Source organism: Spinacia oleracea, chromosome 4, assembly GCF_020520425.1.
Source record: "Spinacia oleracea cultivar Varoflay chromosome 4, BTI_SOV_V1, whole genome shotgun sequence".
NCBI lineage: Eukaryota > Viridiplantae > Streptophyta > Magnoliopsida > Caryophyllales > Amaranthaceae > Spinacia > Spinacia oleracea.
The window spans coordinates 165780894-165796477 of record NC_079490.1 but is presented as its reverse complement, the minus strand read 5'-3'; the positions used below and the strand labels follow the sequence as shown (position 1 = coordinate 165796477).

The window sequence follows — 15584 nt, the reverse complement described above, 5'->3', positions numbered from 1 at the left end:
ATATTTCCGTTTCCGGCAATATTTCCGATTCTGGTAATATTTCCATTTCCAATAATATTTTCCGATACGTACCATGTTTCCGTTTCCGGCAACATCTACGACTTGGATAATATTCATATTTCCGATACGATCCATATTTCCGTTTCCGGCAATATCATCGTTTCCGGAGTATTCATTTCTTGCCTGTGACGATCTTAGCTCCCACTGAAACCAAGATCCGTCGGTTCCGAATATTCATAGATGGAGTATTTAATGCCATTAAATACTTGATCCGTTTACGTACTATTTGTGTGACCCTACGGGTTCAGTCAAGAGTAAGCTGTGGATTAATATCATTAATTCCACTTGAACTGAAGCGGCCTCTAGCTAGGCATTCAGCTCACTTGATCTCACTGAATTATTAACTTGTTAATTAATACTGAACCGCATTTATTAGACTTAACATAGAATGCATACTTGGACCAAGGGCATTATTTCCTTCAGAGTTCGTAGAGGAACTCAAGTAATGCCCTAGTTCCTTATAGGTTTGTAACTGAGTTGTTGCCCTATAGTGAAAAGAGTTTAAGTTGAAATCCCTAGTGGGTCGAGGTTTTCTTTCTACTTGGGCCTAGAAAGTTTCCTCGTAAAATCTCTCTTGCATTGTTTCTCTACTTGCTTTAAGTTTCTTTATAATTCCGCAAAATTGGCTAGCAAGTTCCATACTACAATTCACCCCCCCTCTTGTAGTGTTCCATCCGAATAACACTTTATTTTCTATATTTATTTGGTGAGGGTTGGGATTTTTTTTAGATACTTTGTGGATTTTACCCTCGGGTTTTTTGGATCCCCAACAAAAGTTTATATGTATATATATATACAAGAAGGTAAAAGGGAAGTAGGATAAATTTTAGGTGGAATATCTTTATAATATCATCTACCACCTTATCGTATTAAGTGGTCAATTATGGCAAGAGTCTAATATTTATTTATTTAATTAATTAGTTAATAACTTAATTATATGTTAATAACTCCCCTTTATATTACTTCTATTACGGAGTACTATTCACCCAATAGTGCACTTACTATTTTACCCTCATTTTGTGCCTTAATTTTTTTTGTCTTATTCTTATCAATAGTGCGAGGACAATTATGCCCTTGGTCATATTGCTATCATTTGTCTCCTTTTCTTCTTCCTTTTGCTGGCAACCCAATAACCTCATTGCACCGAGTTTCTCCTGTCACTCTTTTTCTAACATAGCTTTTTTCCGTCCCCTCGTCTCTCATGTCAATCTTGCTTGTGGAATGCTACAATACCAATGACACAAATATTGTAAACGTATATATGATCATATCATTAATTACATGCAAATCTAACTTTAGTATCGTCTTTTTTAATTAGCATTTAAAGTAAATTTGTAAATGTCAGTCTTTTACGTAATCAATTTGTATAGCAAGCACTGTCCAACAACTAGTTAAACTAAAAGTGTATTGTATCACACTATCACGCAATTTGCTTTCGACTAAAATGGGTTGTGGACAAGTAATGTGATTATGACGAAGATGGCGATTAAATTTTTTAGTTCGCTAAACAAATATCACATGTTTTGATCGAGCTAGTTTTATACAGGTCTTTTTCCGTAGTACTCTACTAATGTAGTACTTCGTATTATACTATCTGAGTCACTTTTTTAGGACTTGACTCCATTTAAAATTTAAAATTACACGGTTTTGTCATTAATACGTAAGTACGTATAAATTATGAAAACCGAACGGTAATAAAGTGGCACAATTTGAGAGTGATGGATAGCTTAGTTGGTTAGAGCTTCCATCCCGGTTCCAAGTGATCCTGGGATCGATTCTCATCCCCGCCCTTATGGCTCATTTGCACCAAAAAAAATAAAGTGGCACAATTTTATTTATTTTTGGGTAGAAAAGAAAGTGGCACAATAACAATAATAAAAATGAATAATAAGCAATTTCATGCAATTTTCTTTCGACATAAATGACTTGTACAGTTGTACATAAGTAATGTGATTATGACGAGGATGGTGATCTAATTGAATATGGTAAATAAACACAAATTAAAACATATTTTTCGATAGAGCTTGCTAGGTTCTTTAATTTAAGGGATGATGATTCGGAGCTAGTATAATTTACCACCATATACTATGTATATATTTCCTCCATTTTCTCAATGACGTTCTTATTTTGATTGTGCATCTTTTTCAATATACGTGTTAACCATTAATAATCTAATTTTGTATTAGTAAATAGGCAAATTTGTAAAAAAAGTACTCTATTCGTCTCTTTTTGTTCTTTACGTTTTTTCCTTTTTGTGTATTTCAAAAAATGTTCTTTACATTTCCTTTTATATTATCACATAAATGACTTAGTATTCTATCAAAATTTGTGTCCAATTATTATTTTAACCAATTAAATTCATAGGATCATTTAATATCTCACACTTTTCCATTGGACATTAATTTTTTCTCATTTTCCAATATCAAAATTTGATAAAAGTGAAAACTTTATAAATAAACGTAATTTATCTTGTTTAAATAAAAAAATTGAGGAATCTCAATGCAAATTAATTAATCGTTAAAATGCGTGAAAACTGTCAAACGTAAAGAACAAAAAGAGACGGAGGGAGTACCTTATAAAAAAAAAGTTGTACTTACCTACCTTATAAAAAAAATGTTATAAAAAGATATTGTAATTAAGTAATTAACTATATACCTTGTACATGGTGGGTTTGTGCAAGGTTAAGGAATGAAAGGGCTGTTGTTTTGGGTTTAGGTGAAACCTCGACTGATTTAAAAAAAGAGTCAGTCAACCTAGGTTATGGTATTGGTCCTGCTGTTTATACCACCCTCGAAGGTGGTATGTTAGGTCCTAGGATGAAGGAAGAAGAGTGTAGGAGTGTCGGAAGGAGTGTTTGGTGTTTGCCAGGTGTGGTTGATCTTTTTAGGTCTGCAAAGAGTTGTATTCTCTTTGCATTCAAAATTTCATATCTGAAGACTGCTCCCCAAATATTTTTGGGGGTTCATAGCATGTTCACCGAGTCACCTTTGGCGACTCGGTTTGTTATTGAGCTTTTGCTCACAAGGTCGTGTCAACCATTTCGTCAACTTGCCGTCCTTTCGTGTCTTTCTTTGTCCTTTGAATGCTACAGGTTTAAAGGGGTTCATCTTAGTGTTTGTTGCCCAAGTTTTGGCCCAAGTGAAAGTGAAAATAGAAGTGTGGAGGATGACTTCAACAAGCAAGAGCTAGATTACAAGGTGATTACTATCTCTGTAATTTTATTTTATTTGCGTTGTAAGTGGTTTGTAAGAGCTAGTAGAGCTCATTTTAATAGCTTTGGATGTGTAAGGGTCTTGATCGGCCCCCAAAGCTTAAGTAGTTTTAGTATAGGTTGTAATCCTTGAACTTTTTAATATTGTATGTTTATCCGATGTCAAAAAAAAAAAAAAAATACCTTGTACAAAAATGATGTGATAAAAAAATTATGTTGTGAGATCACTAATAGAGTCTTGGGTGTAGATTTAAGCTTCAATTATACCTTAATAGGGGAAGGGTGGTTGGGGAGATGAATCTGGACTTATGGGGCGTTTGGTTGGGGTCTTTAGAAAAGGGAAAGGGAATGATAGGGTTTCATTCCATTTGTTGTTGTTTGTTTGATGGTTTTTGTCATTCTCAGTACCCTATTTTCTTTTTCACTTACCCCCAAATCCTTCTACAATGATACCCTGCCACACCCCAAGGTTTGACATTCCTTTTCCCTTGACCACTCTTTTTTCATAATAAATATAAATATTAAATAATAAAATAAAAATAAAAATAAATAATGATTAATGAATAATAAATAATGAATAATAAATAATAAATAATAAATACTCCCTCCATTCCTTTTTGTTCTTCCCATTTCCTTTTTTAGCATTTCTTTTTGTTCTTCCCCTACTGAATCTTTACTATTTTTGGCCATAGTTTTTTTACCAATTTACCCTAAGATTCTCCACTATTTACCAAAAAACCCTAAGATTCTACCCTTTTTCCACCCTCTTTTTCCCCACCACCCTTATTTAATTAATTTCCCATCCCCCATAACCCCACCCCACTACCCGTCACTTTCACTTCAACCCCCCTCCTCACATTTTTGATTTCTCTCTCTCTCTTCATTATCTTACTATCCCTCTCTCTCTCTCTTCATTTTCTTGCTCTGTTTTTCACTCTCTCCTCCTAAAGATCTCCCTGTTCTTTCATACCGGGAGTGAGATCGCCGCCGCCACCACAACCAAACCTCCACCGCCGCCACCACCCTCCGTTAAAGTTATAGAATACGGAAATATGGCTTTAGATGGTGAAATTCGACCATAAAAACTCTAGATCTAGAGTTTTTATGGTCGAATTTGACCTCTAAATCCTTAAAATCGTGAGTGATAGTAAGGATCAAGTGTTATTAATTATTATTTTGTATTTTTTCGTTGAATTTTCTGGGTTTATTTTGCTAGATTTTTTGGTTGATTGCTGTCGAATTTTTGGTGGTTTTTGTCGAATTTTTGGTGGTTTTTGTCGAATTTTCTGGGTGGTTTTTGTCGAATTTTTCAGTTGATTTTCGTCGATTTTTGGCTGAATTATTGGGTTGATTTTTGGGTTAAATTTGGTCGAATTTGGTGGTTGATTTTGGGTTGGATTTGGGTTGAATTTTGCTCGATTTTTGGTTGAATTTATTCGATTTTCTGGGTTGAATTTGTTGTTCGGTTTTCTGGGTTAAATTTGCTCGATTTTCTGGGTTAAATTTGCTCGATTTTCTGGGTTTAATTTGGGTTGAACTTGTTCGTATTTCTGGGTTTAATTTGGGTTGAATTCTGGGTTTATTTTTTAAAATTTTTTATTCGATTTTCTGGGTTTGATTTTGGTTGAATTTGGGTTGAATTCTCGGTTGATTTTGGTTGAATTTGGGTTGATTGCTGTTGAATTTTTTGGGGGTTTTTGGTTGGATTTTCTTGATCTTTTTGTTGATTTTTCTGGTACGAATTTTCTGCAATTTTGTGGTTCGATTTTTCTGGTTCGAATTTAATCCTTTTTTGTTTGTTATTAATAATAAAATTTCTCCCATTTATCTTATTTATTTAATATTTTCTCTCTCCTTACCTTATTTTAAATATATAATCTCTTACACTCAATCATTATTCTTACACCCAATCATTACTCATATCCCAATACAAACCAAGATTCAGTTTTCTTAAACCACACCCAACATTCTTTAGGGGAAGAACAAAAGGGAATGGAGGGAGTAATAAATAATAAATAATAAATAAGTTGAGGGTATTTGGTGCATTTCATTAAATCTCGCGGACATTTTATAGCACTATATGTCTTACGGTTTCAGTTTGATTTTCTTGTGTCCAAGCTGGGCATTTTTCCACATGGAACTCTAGACTCTAGTGCATGTGAAATCAGGAATATTTACCATAAGATAGTTATTTCTAGTAAGTTAAGAGTTAGAGTTTTTCCTTTAACATCTTATAGCTTGTATTATAAATAATTAAATACCCAAAGAGGTTGAGCAATAATCACACAAACAAATATTTTTGAGCAATAACACACAAGGAAATATTTTCTTTCTTCTCTTAAGACTATTCAATATGGCAGCTAAAAGTTATTTATGGGCGTGCATTATAATACTGATTGTATTTTCGCCAACAATTAGAATGGAAGAAGATGCAGATGATGATCACTGTGGTGAGCAATCAGCTGACCAAGTGGGTGATTTCAGTACCCTGTTGTTCGACCTGAGAGGTGAGAACTGTTATGGGAAATTTCTGACAAGGCTAAGGAACCGGGTAGAAGCCCCAACCATGATATGTGGCGTAAAATCAACTAGAAAAACAGCATTAAAAGGTAAAGAATACATTTTAGTAAACTTGAAGTTTAGTAACACAGAATGGGTAACACTAGGATCGATTAGATTCTAAAACATTATATATATGGGCTTATCAAGATAATTTGAAATATAACGGGAAGTTCAGGGCTACCTTCCTTAAGGATGCTCCTGAGGAAGCCAAACCCATGCTCTTCCCAGGAGCAACACAGAGGTTCACTGATTTTAAATTAAAGCTGGTTATGATCCTCTTGAGTCTTGAGAGACGTGCTCATGTAAGTAGGTTGACTTTGGGATTAGGTATTCCAAATCTAGAGAATGCCATTAGGAAGCTAAATTCCTGTTAGTAGTAATTCAAATGATTTCAGAAGCAGCTCGGTTTAAGTTTATAGAACAATTAAGCTATTATTGTTGGGGATAATTCACCAAAAATGAAGAAAGATATGGTGGAATTCGAGAACCACTGGGAAGTTATATCAAATGGAATGCATGATGCAGAAAATGCAAAACCGAAATGTCAAGTTTTTTCAGATATAATACTCACACTGAATATCAGTTTCAACCCTGTTTAAGTATTGTTTGGTGCTTACAGTTATGCCTGTCTCAAAACTCAAAGTTACAGATAATGCATTCTTTTGCATGACTAGTTATTTGTGTTCTTCTGAATAGAATGAGGCCAGTTTAAAAAAATGATTTAGATGCATTTTCCTGTTCTTAACTTCGAATGTAAATTCCTATTGGCTACTTATGTTCAAAAAAAGATTATTATGTGTGTGTCCAAGGTTTCAATTTTCAAAGATCAAAGAGTGAAGGCCCTGTTTCAAACCCCGTAGATACAAAACAACATAGAGCTGATCATCATGGGCCCGACACGATCCAGCCCAAAAATTAGCGGGTTTTGGGCAGAATATTCAAGCCCACTTTTCGGGCCCGGCCCGACTCGTACTTTAAAAAAAATTGCGGTTTTAGTTAAAAACTTGGCTCGGCCCAAAAATGGCTCGAAAAGCCCGCTAATTTTAGCCCAAAATAGCGGGTTTTGAACACAAAAAATGGTCCAAAGCTTGGTTCGGCCCTGCTCGGCCCGACATAATGGGCAGATTTTCATTTCCCCGACCCGGTCCGAACTCGGCCCGACCCGCCTTTTGTTCAGGTCTAAAACGAAATGAAATCCGGGTACAGAATCAGTGGTACCGTTTTAGGGTTAGGGTATCAGCATGGAGCGTACCGTTTTGGTATTTTAAAGAGAATTGGACCTTTAGAACTCTAAGTCAAAGATTAGAGGTTGATTCAAATTTCTTCTCTAACACATTAACAATGTGGACTTGGAAATTTGAATCACAGTCCGATACAATTCAACAAGTTTATGACTTTTTCTAGTCTACTTGCGACTCTATTCGACACCCCCGAATAAAACAAAAATACTTCCAAAAAAAAAAAGGCAAAATTGTCAAAAAGTACCTTGTTTTTGCCTCAGTTTGTGAGCTAGTACCTTGTATTTTTAATTTTGTCAAATAGTACCTTGAATTAAAAAATTGTTTTAAAAATGGGACCTTACTCCAACTTTCCGGGCAAAATTATCCTTTTCCGGGCAATTCTTCAATTTTCCCTCCAAACCATTGTGCGTGTGCAGCAAACAAGCCACAAACTCACGCGCCTTTTGCTTTCCTCTTATAAGAACAGCAACAAACAACACCTAGACAACATTTTAAGATCTACAGCATTTATTTTGGAGGGAAGCAACAGGTTAATTGGGGGGAAACCAACTGATTTCAAGATCCAAAGGTAATTTTTTCTATCTTTTCTTCTCTTCTTTTGGAATTCTTGTTGCAATGAGTTGAAATTGATTGCTTGTAATTGATTCCCATTACAGATGTCTTCCCATTCTAATTCATCTCTTCGAAGCTTTCGCACCACTTGTCACTGTGGAATTCCTTATGCTGGGCCACTCAAGGCGTGGACAATGGAAAACCCAGGAAGAAGGTTCATAGCCTGCAAGTTCTATGACTATGCAACTGGAAGAAGAGGATGCAAGTTTTTTGAGTGGGTGGACGAAGGTATCCTTGATTGGCAGAAGGATATTACCAACCAATTGATACTTGAGAAGAAAATTTTGCAATCCCAAATTGATTTACTGAAGAGAGAAATCAGCAGGCATGAAGAAGATAAGTTCAAGATGGTAGCTGACATTGAAGAGCTGAACACAGGGGTGGTGAAGGTTATTGTGAAAACAGGGTTGACTGCCACCCAATTGGTTGTTTGTGCGCTTGTCTCGGTTGTTGTTGGTGTTGTAATAGCTAGAATGTATTAGGTTGTTAGACTAGTTTGAGGTGAAGGTTTAATTTCAAGTTCTTAAAGTAGTAGGATTTCAAGTTCTTAATGTATTAGGATGTATTAGGGTGTTTAATGTTATCGTATTTGTTTCTAAATCAAAAGGGTTATAAAATCCCGTATTGTGACACAAAATGATGTACTAAGGTGTTATTAATGTTTGGTTATATTCAAGACTTTTTGCAATATCAATTTACCTCAAGAATTATAAACTCCGACAACTCAAAGCTTTAACGAGAAACTTTGACTAGACACAAAAGTATGACTTAATTATAACTTGGCATGAATTTTGATAACTTGGCATAAACTTGGTCAACAAAACTCCGAACTAGTGGAAGTCGGGAACTTGGCCAACAAAACTTCGGCCTAGTGAAAGTTGGGAACTTGGACACCAAAATATTGACTCGATAAAGTCTTGGTCAAAAAAACCCCGAACTAGACCAAGTCGGAAACTCGGACACCAAAACATGAGCCAAAACTTAGCAAAACAAAGGAGAAGGCACAAAGGGGGAAAAACACAGTAACTTAACAAGTGAAAACACCACAAATTCATTCCACAAAATAAATGTCATTATACATTTAACACTAACATAAAAGTTGTGAACTATCACTTACTAATGCATTTAACACTAATTGTTTTTGGGATTAACTACAAAATACAAGCTGTGAACATTCATTATAGCACAAAAAAACTAATCATCAACTTGTGAAGCAGGTTCCTGAGTTCCTTGTGCATCCCTAGTCCTTCCCTCAGCTGGTGCTGCCTTGCTCTTTCCCTTAGCTGGTGCAGCCTTGCTCTTTCTCTTGGTTGCAGATGCAGATGCACCAGAATCAGCTAGGTTCTTCTTTGATGTGCATGCAGGCTTTGTAAAAGGACCTTGCTTTTTAAGCCTTCCCATCCTTTTTGGAGGTGGTGGTGGAGCTGCATCATTCTTGCAAGTCTTCTTGTTGTGGCCAAAATCACCACAGTTGCCACACCTAGTGGGCTTCCTCCTTTTGACAACCAAAGCAGTCACATGTTCATCATCCTCACCTTCTGCCATCTTTCTGAATGGTGGTGGCAGTGGATGTGGGGATTTTGTCTTCTCCCACTGTTTCATACCAGGCATTGGGTAGAAAACAGGGGCATAAGCAAGCAAAAAAGCTTTCTTGGTGTATGCCTTATGCACATAGTCTTCGGGGTCAGCTCTGTTTCTCATGATGCATCTAAAGGCATGACAGCAAGGGATGCCAGTCAAGTCCCACCTATAGCAACCACATGTCCTTGCTTGAAGGTTAACCACATATTGATTTTCTCCATGGTTAACCTCAAACAATTGGGGAGTAGACTTGGTCTCAAAGCAGTTCTTTGCACCCTCTTTTGATAAGTGCAACAACTTCATGGCAGCAGGCATCACTTTACCCACATAGTTCTCCATCCCTTCCCTCTTTATGCATGCCCTTTTCATCACATACCTCCTTACCCACTCCATCATACTTAGAATAGGTTGTGACCTAGCCTCCCTAATTACATTATTGAAAGATTCACAGCAATTGTTGAGGATCATGGCAGACTTACTCTTAGTTGAGAAGGCATGTCTGCTCCATCTGTCTGTGGGAATTTTGTTTAGGTAGGTAAATGCATCTTTTGACAGCATTTTGATGGATTCCATTTGTGAATCAAAGTATTCCTGCATTCAACATATTTACAGTGGAGTTAGAATACAAAATTGAGCTACATGCCTGGTAAGTTCACCAATATTTTTGCTTAGTTTACCTTTGTTGAAGCTCTGGCAGCTTTCCAAAAACATAACCTAAATGCTTCTCCTGGGAATGCAAGCTTGAAATTGGCCCATATATGCCTACAACAATACCTAATCTCTGCATTAGGTACCACTGTTTTGAAGGCATCCAAGAGTCCCTGTGTTTGCATATTACAAGTTAGTTAATGACATGTATCCGTTCCCGACAATTAGACATGTATCCATTCCCGACACTTAGACATGTACCCGTTCCCGGCAATTAGACATGTATCCTTTCCCGACAACTAGACATGTATCCGTTCCCGGCAATTAGACATGTATCCATTCCCGGCAATTAGACATGTATCCTTTCCCGACAACTAGACATGTATCCGTTCCCGGCAATTAGACATGTATCCTTTCCCGACAACTAGACATGTATCCATTCCCGACAACTAGACATGTATCATTTCCCGACAACTAGACATGTATCCGTTCCCGACAATTAGACATGTATCCGTTCCCGACACTTAGAAATGTATTAGAAATAAAAGCACTTAGACATGTATTACAAATAACAACACTTAGACATGTTATTAGAAATAAAAGCCCTTAGACATGTTATTAGAAATAAAAGCACTTAGACATGTATTAGAAACAATTGTATTCATTGAGTTAGAAGCATACCTTCTGCCTATCTGACATAAAAGTCAAATCATCCTTTTCATGAACCCAAGTGATGTGCTCAGTCACTGATCCCAAGTCTTTTACCAGCAGCTCCAAGAACCACTTCCAGCTTTCCTTGTTCTCTGCTTCAACAATACCCCATGCAACAGGAAACAGATTGTTGTTTCCATCCTTTCCAACAGCAACCAAGCAGATTCCAGGCCAAGTACTCCTTAGGTGACAACCATCTACCCCTAAAATGTGCCTACAACCATGCACAAACCCTTCTTTGCAGGGTTGAAGACAATAGTAAAACCTCTGGAATAATGTTGGGGGTCTCTCAATGTTTGTCACCCTCACAAATGCAGAACTACCAGGGTTGTATCTCCTAATAGCAGCAGCATAATCCCAAATTCTACCATACTGCTCAGCTGCACTACCATGGATGAACTGCAATGCCATTATCCTAGCATAGTAAGCCTTGTAATAGTCAACCTCTAATCCTAAGTGCCTCCTTATGTGATTCTGAAAAGTCTCAATGCTCATCTTGGGATCATCCCTAAAGTCATCCATGAACCTCTCAGCTAGGAACTCAGATGAAGCTTTAGGAGTTCCATCTTGAAAACCACAAACATGGTCTAATTTTATGCTCCTAACCTGCCATGTCTCCTCTCCTCTCATTTTCCTACTATGTATTTTAAACCTACACTTCCTAGGATTATCACAAACACACTTCACTTTCTTTGAATCCTTCCAAGGACAATCACATCTATGTCTACAATAGACACTAATCCTCTGTAAGTTGTTATGCAAAAAATAATAGTCATAACCCTTTTGTACAGCATGCCATCTAATTGCCTTTCTCAAACAATCTGAACTAGGAAACCTTAAACCCAAAGTTAAAGAAACAGGCCTTTTAAAGTCAACATCTGGATTAAATGAAGGATACCTTTCAGCTTCATCATCTGATCCATACAAGCTTCCTTCTTCCTCTGAATCCTCATTCAGTTCCTTTTCTTCCCCCAAAAAAATGTCAGAAACATCTTCTGGTTGTGGATGAGGTGGCTGCTTATTTCTTCCTTGCTGAAATGGTGGAGGGGCAGACTTGTTTCTGGTTGGAACTTGATGATTTGCTTGTTCATGTATGTAGGGGATAGGATTAGCCACACCAAGGCTTTGGTTCACAGCCTCTGTAACACCCTTACCAACACTGTCTGAAAACAGATCAGCTGTTGGTCTGTCCTCATCTCCCCTCTCAGTGTACAATATATCATCAATGAGAATACCTCCTTTTGTAAGCTGTGGAACAAGTTTAGGGTTTGAGGTGGAGGCTGCTGTTATCTCTTTCCTGCAGGGAATCAGTTTTGAGGGTCTTGTTGTGGATGTTGTGGATGTTGTTTTGTGTAGTTGTTCAGTTAGGTAAGTTGGGCCTAAAGGACTTGAACCTGATGTGCTCCCTACACCAATATCCCAATAAAGTTCTTGGTTTAGGCCCACATTCAAAAACACTTCATTATCCAACTCATCCAACCCATCAAAATATTCCATAAAAGCTTGATCCCCTTTAGGAATATCATTGACTTCCTGCCTCCCCTTACCTTTCTCACTCTTTTCACAATCTCCCTTTTCTTCACCCACCTGATCTGCTTGCCCTCCCTGAGTTTCAGCACCTTTCTGACCTCCTCCCCCTCCATCATCTTCACTCCAATCATCATCTCTATCATCCTGCACACTACTGTCACCATCACCATCTCCATCATCATCATCTCCCTCTTCTTCTTCTCCTTCTTCATCCTCTCCTTCACTTACATAATCATCACCCTCCATAAACTCCTCTGAACTATCTTCAATATCAGTCTGACTATAATAACCCCTAACATAACTCCTTGTCTCCAACACAACTGCTGAATCCTCAATGTGCTCAATGAAAACATTTAGGAAGTTGTTGTAGTCTATTGAATCAACCAACTCATTGATAGACAAATCATCCTTCTTCAATTCTTTCCTACCCTTTGCTAAGCTAAGACCTTTCCTCCTAAACCATATTTTACCCCCACTGCTGTACCCAAGTTCACGTTTCACAACCTCTACAATAGTGTAATAACTAATCCGACTAACCCCTTCTTTAATGTAAATCCCCACACCATCATATTCTACCCTGTTATTTTTCTTTGTTATAAAAGTTCCCCCATGCCAAACTTTCAAATTCACAGCCTTAGCAAGTTGCAATGTAGGAACACTAAGTTGTGCTCTTTTGGTCCTCATCCTGTGTAATTAACATAAATTACTAATTAATTAACTACTCACATTAACCTAAACCATCAACATTATTTTAATTAAAGGCAAATTCGTCCAAATTCAACAGGCATTGGGCAAAATTCATCCAAAATTTAATTGGGAAATCACCAAATTCAACATGCATTGGAACAAAAACAAGAATACAAAATTAAGCATTTTGATTAGTTTAATTAATCAATTTTGTTTACTGTGCTTGCTTATTAGTTTAAGGGCAAAAGTTCTTGTTAACTGTGTGACCATTTCTAGGGTTCAATAAAAAATCTACATTTATGCTAGGGGACAACATATATGCTTAGAGATTTGGGATTACCTGAAAGATTCCCCAATTTGTAAGAAGTACCAGTATTGATTCGATTCTCTCCTTTTGTCCAAGTACAAAGGACCACACTTCTCCCTTTTCTTTCAACCTTACTCTGTCAGTGTTTGGACCACATGAAAGGACGAAGATGACAACAGCAATTGGAATCAATGACAGCAACAGAAAGATGAAAGTGATAAATTGTGTGGTTGAGTTTTGTTGTTGACTGAAAATGGTGGTTGGTGGTTGAAGATTCAGAGTTGGAGCAGAGAATGGAGTAAATGAGAAGATGAAGGGGCGTTAAATTTTTGAATGTGTTTTGAGGTTAAAAGCGTGTGTGCACGCGTTGCTTTCCCTCCCAAAATGAGCCAACAAACGGAATGGGTGGCCGGAAAAGGATAATTTTGCCCGGAAAGTTAGAGTAAGGTCCCATTTTTAAAACAATTTTTTAATTCAAGGTACTATTTGACAAAATTAAAAATACAAGGTACTAGCTCACAAACTGGGGCAAAAACAAATTACTTTTTGACAATTTTGCATAATACTAATAAGGTAACCAAAAATTAGGATCATTCCAATCACGTCTGTTCCCATTCACCAGTATCTTCGTCACAACCTCTGCAATCTCCTTCCTTGCAATTGCATCATCATCATCATCAACACCTTGTTCAAATTCACCAACACAAGTTCTTAAAAAATCTTCAGTAGAACGATTAGCATCATCATCAAATGCGACAAGAAAGATCCAAACATTTTTGATTCGTACCGAATCACTACCATTATTCATAGAACGACTTGTCACTGTAATTGTTGTAGGAACATAACAAACCATTGCTCTCAATTCCGAGGCATCGTCATTCCTCGAATCTTCCACATTCCCCGCCACAATTACTCTCCCGTTTTTTGTAGCATCTCTGCTCATATAACGATTTTTATCATAAATTTCTGTACTCCATGAATCGTCTCTCCGAAACCACTTCATCTTATCTTCGCCGAGTAAAAGGAAGGATGCGTACTCAAAAATACCAGAGAATTGTAGATATATAATCGTAAATAAGTGAAGCATTATATGTCGAATAACCACCCCAAATTTCCGAATCATTTCTTCATTCGGTGAAATCGTACTCTCATTGTTAAGTTCATTCTCATCATTATCTTGTTTTTCGCCGATTACTAAGAGAAAATGACAATTTCCGTCAGCCTTAAACTCGGCATCCCACCGAAACCAGGAATTAGGGTTTGTGAGGTAATCGGCCGAGGATGGGGTCGGAAGCTCGAGTTGAACCGATTTGAGCCCTTTTAGACGGCAGAAGAACCGGCGGCCGGAGGGAGAGACTCTCGGCGAGTGGATCCATAGGAAGAAAGACGATATTGGTAACAATATAGCAAAACAACACAACGGAGAAGAAACCCAATTGAGTAAAGGAAGGAGTACATAATGTTCTGATTTACGAAGTAAATAGTAGAAGAGTTTACCGTACCAGAGGGTTGCCCTTTCTGGGAGGAAGAAGGAAGAGGGTAAGGTGGTAGAGAGGGAGGGGATAAGGGGTAGGATTCCGGCGAACACCGTGTTTGAGGCGGCTGTACAGCGGCAGAGGCTTACGGCGTCGAGTTTGGCTAGGATTGAGGCTAATACATCGTTTGGTAATGGTGGTAATGGGTTGTTGTTTGATGGGTTTTTTGGTTTTTGATCTTTTGGTTTAAACCAATTGATCAAACTTGTAATTGTGTTTCCCATTGATGATTAATTGAGTCAATGATAATGCTAAGGCCTAAAGAAATACAGATTTGAATGGTTGATAGCCTAAAGATATAGGGATCGGACCGTTGGAGTTACATACGTTGTATACATAACCCCTAAAACAATCTACCCACCTATTTTACACAGAAACTAATTCGACTCTAGCTATATTTTGAAGAATATTATTAGTTCATACGCGATAATAAATTGTGTCTAATTGATTATTTTTTTTGTGTCTAATTGATTTTTAGTTGCGAGCAAACTCTATTTGTACCACGAAATAGGCAACTTTTTATGATATTTGATACTTATGGGGTTTTATTACCTTATATATACTTTCTCTATTATTTTTTAAATGACACAATTATTTAGACACGTTTGACAATATTAAGGGGGAAAAACAAAATTTAATGATTGATACGAGTAGCTTAAAGATATAGGAGTCGGACCGTCGGAATTACATACATTGTATACATTATATGGAGTACTACCCGGCCCCTAGAACAATCTACTCACCTATTTTATAGAGAAACTAATTCGTGTCTAGCTATATTTTGAAGAATATTATTAGTTCATATGCGATACAAAATTGTGTCTAATTGATTTTTAGTTGTGATCAAACTCTATTTATACCCCGCAATATATCGAGTTTGATCAAAATAGGCCACTTTC

The 15584-nt window shown here is 37.1% G+C and overlaps 1 protein-coding gene across 1 annotated transcript; it reads right to left on the bottom strand.

The window, feature by feature from the left end:
• Window positions 1–8760: 8760 nt before the first annotated feature.
• Window positions 8761–13391, bottom strand: LOC130471869 (uncharacterized). The gene is made up of 4 exons (XM_056842208.1): window positions 13184–13391; window positions 10597–12841; window positions 9945–10088; window positions 8761–9858 (listed from the first exon to the last, which is right to left on the bottom strand). Exons 2-4 carry the CDS (start codon window positions 12838–12840, stop codon window positions 8881–8883), a joined length of 3366 nt encoding a protein of 1121 aa, XP_056698186.1. The 5' UTR covers window position 12841; window positions 13184–13391; the 3' UTR covers window positions 8761–8880.
• Window positions 13392–15584: the final 2193 nt, after the last annotated feature.